Below are 9,743 nucleotides of genomic sequence, written 5' to 3' on the forward strand. Positions count from 1 at the left end.
AGAAAAAAACCCACACAGGAAAAAAAAAAGGCATTCAAACAAAATAGGTCATGGGTTCTTTTTTAATTATTTACAAGTCTTGTAAAACACCGTTCCTGTATGAAATATACATTCAGATATTCTCAACAGCAAATTACCTTAACGATAGAACACCGTACCCTTTGTAAACTGATATAGAATTTTAAATATTTTCCTTTTTTTTCTCTTTTATTTTTTAAATTTCTCTCTTTTTTTCACGCTTTGGTTCCTGCAGGGAAATATATATATTTATAGATATTTAAAATAACTCCAAACAACTCTCCATTCTTTGCATCGACTGGTCGACAAAGTAGAGCTCATGACATTTAAAGTAGACAACAACAAAATGACCATATTTACATTGTTTGGCTTCTGTCTAAGCTCGTTACTAGTCACCTTTAAACGAACATGCGATCAAGTTATTTTAATGATCCAATGTTAGTGCATTGCACAACTCCAAGTTTCAATTAAGTGTTGTGTGGTATTTGCTAAACTGTCGTTCTCCACAGGTATTTCCTGAAGAAAGTTTGTGAGCCAGAAGCCAGAAGGTTAGTTTCCTTTATGGAGCTGTTTCGTTTAAAACACTGAATTTCACTCCTTTTTTTTTTCTTTTACTTTTTATTTTTAGTATTTAAATATGATTTGTCTCCGAGAAGATGGCAACGCATAGGCAGTTGTCATAAATAAAGCGAGAGCTAATGAACATTCGCTTTTTTTTTTTTTTCAGTGATTGTTTCTTTACGGTATATGGCAAATTTATACCTGATTTTTAAAGTAAATAATTAGGTCTTTCATTTAGTTCTCTTTCTTCCCCTTACCCCCATACCTCCCAAAGGAAACGCTACCATACCCATCACTACATCCATATTACAACTGCTGGCGGTTGGCCTCATGAGGGTGTAGCCATGTCATCCCCTCCTCCCTTTAATTTTCTGTGTGTGTGTGTGTGTGTGTGCCCCTTAAATTCTTATTTCAAAGCCTTGGGCAACGGAGCCCTGCATCTAAACTAGACATTCTCCACCGAGGAAAAAGGATAAAAGATTCTCTCCCGGGGTTTAAATTCTGCCGGTGGTCCTGGTTTGGGTGAGCTCGACCTGGCCATGTCCATCCGGCTGTTCCACAGCAGTGCAGGGGCGAGAGAAGGCCGAGGTTGGGCGAGCTTAGGGCTGGAGGGGTGCGAGCCCCGCTGCCTTTCCTGCCTGCCGAAAGCGGTAGCAGGGTGAGCCCACAGTGCCTGCAAAGGTAAGAGGTATGGATTTTGCACTCGGAGGTGACGTGCACGTTTGGAAATGGATGCCATGTGTGTCAAAAGCAAATCGATTCCAGTTGATATGTATATATATATATATATATATAAAACCCCCATCACTGCAGTTCCAGAGTAGATTTACATGTATGTAAAACCTTGGATTATTCGAGTCCCACCAGATACACACCTCCTTCCTCCACGTAACCCCGTGGCTTGACCTTGTCAAGGGCGAAATCTGAATTTAATCTCGTCTTGAAAAGCGCTATGAGTTTTAAAGTAGTGGATTAGCTGAGTAATATTGTAACCGGTCCCTGTTAATTTTTTTTTCTTTCATTCTTCTGTTCTGAAACCATATTTTCACTTGGCGGTCGGTCAGATTGAGCATTCGGGAGAGCTGGAGACGTTTCTCTTTGTTTATGTAGACACTGAAGAAGAATTCCCTTTCTAGCTCTCTAATCTGATATTTGGTGTACGGGCATCTCTTTTTACGGGTGCGTTGTCCACCTGTGGAGCGAAAAAAGGCAGAAGCATTTGAGACCCGGCGGTGGCCGGCGGCGGGGGCTGAGGAGGGGAGGAACACACTCAGGCAAAACCTATTAATATGGAAAAAACGCTATTGTTTTTTTCTTTTTTTTCCAGCTCTGGGGCTGGCGTTGTCAGGTCCGAGGCCGGACCCCGGTTCTCCGCCTTGGAGGGTGCGGGCAGTCTGGGAGAGGGACTCACCGGGACCCTCCGGTTCCCGCAGCCCCTGAGAAATTCCCAGGGGAGGGGAGTAAACCCCTGCCGAGACGAGGGGATCCGGCCTCGCCGCCTCGGCGGGGAGGAGGGCGGCTGGAGGAAGGGGTGGTGGTGGCGAGTGTGTGTGTGTGTTGCGGGGAGGGAGGGGGTCCTGCGGATTTTGCGAGCCTTTGTGGGCTGCCCGCCGGGAGCCAGGCTCTCAGCGCTGCCCTGGGAGAGGCCATCACCTGGTGCTGCAGCAGGCAGCCAGCACCGGGGGAGGGGACACATGGGACACCCCAGCCCTCCCCGATCCCCTGCCCGCTCGGCTCTCGCCCCTGTTCCCTGGGCTGATCCCGGCTCTGCCTCCCCTGCAGAGGAAAAGCCCCTGAGCGCAGGGCTAAGGCGCCTCGTCTTCCCCCAACTGGCACTCTCCACCGCACCAAGGTATTCTCCTCTCGATTAGCCATTACGGTTTTAAAGTTCACTAAGCAGAATATAAAAGGTTTCAAGGTTCAGGAGCTCTTTCCTTTAAACGTAGCTGCTATCCCTTTAAAAACTTCATTTTCTGTTACAGTTCATTGTCGAGGTCTTTTTTTTTTTTTTTTTCCGAGCCGTACACTAGCTTTGCCTTTTAAAAAGCCCACATAAAAAAATCAGACTTTGACAGATTGAATAACAATTGTAAGTAACAAACTGTTGGACAGAAGGCAACACGTAATTGCCCCAGTGCCTTAGTAAAATGGCTTCCTTTAGACAAAAAAGGCCAGCTTTAGGTTAATTTGTTTCTTTTAATATATTGCTACAGTTCAGGCGGCTACTTTATCTGTTAAACGCTATTCTAGCGCAATCGTTAAAACGGCGAAGGCTTTGAATTCAGCTCCTAACTAGACTTCTGGTGCAACACATGGCTTTTATAAAATCGCTGGATTACATTGATACCAAAGGAGTTGGGATCTCCTTCTTTTTTTTTTTTTTCTTTGCTGAATTTACAGGCACCGAAAGTACGTTATTATATTTTCGAGAGTTGACCACAGAGCTCTTTTTAAATTATTGTTTAAAAAAAAAAAAAAAGGAAGGAGAAATTAAAAAAAAAATTTTAAGGCATCCATTGCCCGGTGGGTATTTCACGGCCAATTTCAGCACTAAACACGTGATCTCGCCTTTTATAACAAAGTTTTGTTGGGGGAAATCTAAAGGCCCTTCATAAACCTTATATGCTTATAAAACAGCATATAAAAATTTAACAGCGGCGGTGCGCCGGGTTTCAAGCTGCCTTCGCTAAGAGCGCTCGGGCGCTGCCTTTATACGTACTGGAGCTGCCGGATTTCTCCTCATTGTTGCCGGAAGATGACTCGGGGCTGCTGCTGCTCTCCGGCCGCCTCCGCCTCTCCTTCTCCTTCTCCGCCGCCGCCGCCCTGCCGCAGCCGCCCTCCGAACTTGAAGTTGCCGCCGTCGCGGTCGCCGCCGCCGCCCCGGCAGCCGCTTTCTCGCCACTCTTTTCTCCCGAGTAGTCCGCCGAGGCCAGGTTTTCCGCCGTACCATAAGCCGTCTCGAAAAACTGGTCGAAAGCCTGGGGCAGGACCCCGTTCCTGCCCACCGTGCTATAGAAATTGGAGGAGACGTTGGTGGTGGGGTGGTAGACGTTCGCGGCGTTTTTGCCGAACATCTCGCCCACGCTGGCGGTGTTGGTGGCCGGCAAGCAGTCTCTGTGCATGATCTCCTCTGCGGAGTAGCAGTGGGGCAGATTGTTCCTGGGGTGCCATTTACTGGAGGGATCAATGGCATATTCCCTGAAGGTAACTTCTCTCACAGGTTGGACCTGGGGTAGGTTGGAGGAGTAGGAATATGTCATAGGGCGAGAAGACGGGGTCTGGGGCAAAAAAGAAGGGAGGCTGGAAAAATCAGGACCCGAGACGTAGTAAGTACAACTTGGCAAATACATGTTAGAGGAACAAGGAACACGCTCATCAAAATCCATCATTAGGGGCTACCTCGGCTTCTCCGCATTAGCTGAGCTTAACATCATTCTCTAACGCAGCTGCCCCTTTGAAGCGGACCCGTGAAGGAAGGGATGGGGAGACGTAAGCTGACGTGGAAAGCTCTCCCCGGCGGCGGCGGGGGGGCGCGGTCACGTGGCCCGACGTTGACATTGACGAGCGGCGGGCCCGGGCCCCCCGCTCCCCTTTGTGGCCGTCGCGGATAGAGAAGAGTAGGGAGGGAGGTGGGGGGGAAGCAACAGCTCGCCCCCGGCCAACGGAGGGGCCAGCCCAGCCCCGGCCGGCTGGGGGGTGGCTTGCGGGGGGGGGGGGGGGAAGCACAAAGCCGCCCGGCCCCTGGAACTAGCCGTCTCTGGAGCAGAGAGGCTTAGCAAACCCCCCCACATTCCCCCCTCCAGGGTTAGGTGAGACCTTTCTGTCCGTCTGGGCGCTGACTGGGGCTTTCGGCCACTCCGAGACGGGGGGCATGGGAGAGATGCAGGCACGGTTTCTTCTGGAAAGCTGCTTCCGAGCAGGAAACGCTCCTGAAGAAATAATCCGCCGGGGTTTTTTTCTTTCTTTTTTTTCTTTCTTTTTTTCTTTTTTAAATTTATTTCATTTTCAGTTTGTTTTGGTTCGGTTTGGGCTTCCCCGCTCCCCGAAAAGAAGGGGAAGAAAAAAATAAAAGCCCCTCACCCCGCAGGGTTTTTCTGGAAACGTTACTAGAAAGAATGTGCCAGGGTCAAGTCTGCACTGATTTTCATGGTGAATAGATTACATGCTTGCATTCATGTTCACTTCCGAAGCGCTTAGTGTCTTCCTTCCCTTACTTACATATTAACCTCAAATACCCGGCTCGGCTTCAGCCAGGCTTTGCCGGGGGTTCCCGGGACGCAGGTTCTCCCTCTTCGCCACCTCCGAACAGCCCCTTGCCTCACTCGCCACGACAGAAAAAGCCCTTTAGACTGCAGACCGCGGAGCCGAAGGATGTTTGCTGATCTCCCCGCCTCAACGCCGCCGCTAAATGCTTGGAAAACCAGTGGATGCTGGGCTGCCCCGGCTTGACAAACACTCCGCGTTTAATTACCAGCAGCCTAGTTAAAATTATTTGACATACTGTTAACCCCGAGGAACAAACTTGCCGTACCGAGATACTTTTTCCTTTTTTTTTTTTTTTTTTTTCCCAGCTTCGTACTGTCACTGAAGACTGAGACCAAGGGAGATCTATTTTAAAAACGTGGTTAAACTTTTACTATTGTTACATGAAAGGGATGATATAGAAAGAGGATTGTACAGGGCAGAGACTAAAAAGTACTTCTCTGCCAATAAAAATGCACACCCCACCGAACGAGCAGAGCCAAAGAAAACAGAGAAATGCGCCAAAGAATACAGCACCTTTTGAGGCATGGACATCCCTAGGCTCGCGGAAAATAATATTTTTTTGCGATTCTGATGCTCGATTTCAGAAAAGAAATATTTGGGTTCCGGCTGGATTTAATCAAAATAGAAAAACAGAACGGCAGAAAGCTATTGTGAAGTCGGTGCTCTTAGGAAATTAGACGTAGCTCAAGATCCGTGTCCCCGCGGACTTTGGAAGCTAATGGAAGGCAAACGAAAATGTTAGGGAAAGAATATTTGGATTTTTCCCCCCTCTTCCTCTGCAGTTGCTGTAGAAGTATTTATATATCCGGAGAAAGTTCTCTAGTAAATTCTGGATATCTTCGGTATTTAAATGTCAACATCGATTTGTTTATTTATTGCTTAGCTTACCGTAACTGACTCAATAACAAATCTAATCATGTTGTGCACAGAGAAAATATTCTCATTATGTATTTTCCCTACATTATAGTTAACTATTGCGTTTGAATTCAAGCTGTAAATTCAATATTATCAAGTAATTACTTTGTAGTGGAGTGAACTAATTTATTAGCATTAATGTTTATATGCCTTTTTCTTATTTTACAAGGGTTACGTTCACAAATCAAACGCTCTGGACATATCCTTGTAATGAACTCTTTATTTTGTTTTCCTGCAAGAAATTCTTATGCTTACTGCACGTCTGTAAGCTGAACTTGAAATTAATGAATTGATCTTCCAACTTGATATATTCATGAGAAAGTGGATGGAAAGCCATCGCACGTCGTCAAAACCGCTAGCAGAAAACTGCAGCGTCGTTTAGGGATTGTAAAAGGGTTTGGGGGTTTTCCCTCTCTATTTTTTTTTTAACTTGGGGTGGGGGGTTTGCAAGAGCTCTGGTTGGCTTTTTCTTCAACGCTATACTTTTGCTCGCATTTATTCCCCCCACCTCTAGTTTTTGCGGGGGGGGGGGGGGGGGGTCGGAAGCTACCTGAGCATTGTTTATCTTCCCTGCGTTCCCCCCTCCCCATCTTCAGTTCGGTCCATGAGAATCCTCTCCCCGCACCCTGCATACAGGCAGACACCCCTCCCTTCGAACAAAAAGGAATGTATCAGGATTTCAGTGACTTTGAGATAACAAAGGCGCCACCATTGCAGAGCTTCGCCCCGCCTCTACGTGATGGCAAACAAATTCTTGCACTTGTATGAGGGCTTTTAAGGCTATAATTGAACACGGCGCGTCTAGGAGAACCGAAAACAGTTCTAGACTGACCTGCGGTTTTATAGCACTTTGGCAGTCAACTTCAGCTTGTGTCAGAGCAGACAGGCCAGAGCTGCCCAAGGCTTTAATCACGGGACGTCACCTCCTCGGACGCGGTGCAGCTCCCCTCCACCACCGCCCCAACCCACCCGCTACCCCTTGCATTTCAATAAATTTCCGACCTCGGGGCTAGAAATGGGGAGCAGAGCCGGCGCAGGTTTGTACGGGGGTCTCTTCCCCGCTCCCCTCAGCGGCCGGGGCTGAGGCTGTGCCGCACCAGAGGCCGGGGCTGGGAGACAAAGGGAAATCAAGGCAAGCAGGGCGAGAAGGCGACTGGAAATAGGCATGTGTGTGCCTGTGCGTGGGTGCGTGCGTGTGTCTGGGCATATGTGCGCTTGCACACGTGCAGCCCCGATGCCTGCTTTTGAATGGCTCCAGCTCCCTCCTACCCCACCTTTCCCCCCCCTCTTCTTCCCCAAAGCGAGCAGCCTATGGCTTCCAGCGCGTTTGCAGCGCAAAGGGACCCCAAAAAGCTGGGAGGGTGCTGGTGGAAGCTGCCACGGGCGCAGCTCGCCTGGAAGCCGGTAAACACCCAAGGCACAGGCTGCTGCCCCCTTTATTTGCTGTTAAGTGAAACAAGAGATAATGTACGCTTAAAGCCCCGGAATGTGTGGGTAATTGCAGGGAGCCTGCTGTTAAGTTGCTGCGCTCAGCACAATTATCAATGTTGATTATTTGGTCTGACGCTGAATTGCTCTTTTAATACAGTAATTGGGACTTCCGCGTTGAGGAAGGGGGGAAAATCGAACCTTCCCCTCCCTAACCTCAGTGCAAACAACATAAACAAAGGCAAAGCATTTCGTTTGGAGAAGCAAAATGCATTCGTTACGCCTTCCCGTGTTATTTCGGCCGGATTAGAGAGGGTAAAACCGCCCTGAATTTGGGAGCTCTGCTGAAGGATTTTTTTTTTTTTTTAAAGGACTAGCGTGGCCAAGATGTGGGGAGGCTGTGAGCACATTTACCCATAGCTAAGTTAAACAAAGCGAGGAGAAAAAGCTACATGTCTTCTTTGGAGGAATATAAACAGAGCTAGGACGCCTCGATAGCCCAGCTCTTATATATACAGATGGCGTGCAAAGGGAACTGTTTAACTTACTACCGCTCGTCTCCAAAAGGTCAAGTTCTATAGTATCTAAATTGTTGTCTTTTTTTTCTACCCTGTTTTGCTTGGAAAAAGATTTGAAGCCGACCATTTACCTTCCCAACAGGGTGGGTGCCTGTAATTAACAGAAGAAACTTGTGCTAAAAGGAATTTGCGTCAAGAGGAGCTAATTAAAATATTACACGATCGCTGGCTTCTATCGCTGCTGCTCCTTTCGTGGAGAAAGGATGAGGGGTGCTACGGCTCGAGTGGGAGAAAATATCTCAGGAATTAGGTCGGTGTTTTATAAACTCCCGGGCTGATTACAGACTGCAAAGACTTGTTAGAAAAAAAAAAAAACAACACGTAATATTAGGGAATTCGCGACCCTGTTGCCAAGGAAAAGCGCAACCCCTTCCCACCTTTTCCAGTGAAAATAAGGCCAAGAGGCGATAATTCTTCGCAAAATTTGCCAGGAATGCAGCTTCAGAAAAACATCGTTATTGTTTGGATTTTAAATATTTCGGACTCAGAAGTTCTTAGCTGGCGCTTCTTGTTTTCTATTTGCGTTTTTGTCCGCTAGGGAAAGGAGCTATACATACTAATGTACGTTTTGTTGTTGTTGTTGTTGTGGTTTTTTTGTTGTTGTTGTTTTGGTTTTGTTTTTAAACTCTAAATATACCCCTTAACACTGCAGTACAAGGAAGTCTTACAACAGTTATCTAAGATTCTTCAAATAATTTAGATAATAGTTAATTTTTCTTTTAACGTCGGCGAGATGGGACCCCCGTGCTGTGATATGGGGCAGACTACTTGTTGTCCAAAACCTGAAGAGGTATGGTTCCGATTTTACTAGGAAACTGCAGAATACGTGCAGCAAGAAAGGGCAGATGTAAGCAGGATTCAAGTCAAGGTTATTCTGACTTTTTTTGTTGTTGTTGTTGTTGTGTTTAATCGCATTACATTATTTCAGAGGCTTGAACATCTCGAAAGGCTGCACTTATCTGGGAGTAGAATATTTTAGATTTATTTTTAATATCAATTACCGAAATCCTTTCCTTTTCTTCGTCACCCTCTGTGCCTTTTTAAGTCACTGAGAGGGAACAGCTTCAGAGAGTGTTGGTTTTTGGTTTTTTTTTACCTCCTCCCAACCCTCCGGTTTAGTTTGACCATTAGGATTAAAAGGCTGCGGACCTAAAGAGATCTACCCGTCGTTGGCAACCAACCACGATATTCTTCATCCCTTCGCACTGATTAACATCCAAGGACTCTATCTGAAGGCAAACTCTGACTCCCATAGGTGCAACCAGCCGAAATACAGAGGGCTCTTTTTTTTTTTTTTTTTGTTTCAAACGGGAAACTTATTCCCGACAGAGAGCTTCTCTTTTTCACCAACTTTTTTTCTTTTTTTTTTTTTTTTTCCTTTTCCCCTTTTTCGCAGCCCAACGATTTGCAGTTGTGACAGACTCCGGCGCCTTCTCAGGCGCAAGGACTTTCTCCCAACGCCGGGGGTCTCCTCAACCCTCGGTTCTACAGCCTTGCGCGCCCCGGGCTCTGGCCGCTGAACCCCTCTAAAATTTTGTTTATATTTACTGCTCGTAGCTTGCTCCTGAAAGCCAGGGGAGACACATTTGGCGATAAGAGGGGCATAAGGAAGTATTTCGCGAACGGCCAAGTATATCAGAAATTGGTTGACTGACGGTGGTACCATAAATGTCTCCTTTTCTCCCCTTGAACGCACTGCGAGGCTTCCACGGCACATGAAAATGCACATCCAGAGTCATTCATTCCCCTCTCCGCTCCGTCTATCCATATACAGGTGCAAGTGAGTTCTGACAAAAGTAGGCTGCGGGAGACGAGTGTCAAGACCAAGCAGTGGGCTTTTAAACGAGTATGAAAGTAAATTTCTCTGCTTATAATCCACCGGTAGAGAAAAGCAGGCACTTTCCACCGACTGCCACCCAGACCCACAAGGAACTGGGTCACCAGCGCCGATTGTAGTAAGCAGGTTCCAGTTCTTTG

General features: G+C 47.1%; 1 protein-coding gene across 1 annotated transcript; it reads right to left on the reverse strand.

Annotated features, from left to right (window-relative positions):
* Positions 1 to 967: 967 nt before the first annotated feature.
* HOXA11 (homeobox A11) lies at positions 968 to 4,002 on the reverse strand. The gene is made up of 2 exons (XM_010124211.2): positions 3,299 to 4,002; positions 968 to 1,771 (listed from the first exon to the last, which is right to left on the reverse strand). Exons 1-2 carry the CDS (start codon positions 3,966 to 3,968, stop codon positions 1,539 to 1,541), a joined length of 903 nt encoding a protein of 300 aa, XP_010122513.2. The 5' UTR covers positions 3,969 to 4,002; the 3' UTR covers positions 968 to 1,538.
* Positions 4,003 to 9,743: the final 5,741 nt, after the last annotated feature.

Source organism: Chlamydotis macqueenii, chromosome 2, assembly GCF_036417535.1.
Source record: "Chlamydotis macqueenii isolate bChlMac1 chromosome 2, bChlMac1.mat, whole genome shotgun sequence".
Lineage (NCBI taxonomy): Eukaryota > Metazoa > Chordata > Aves > Otidiformes > Otididae > Chlamydotis > Chlamydotis macqueenii.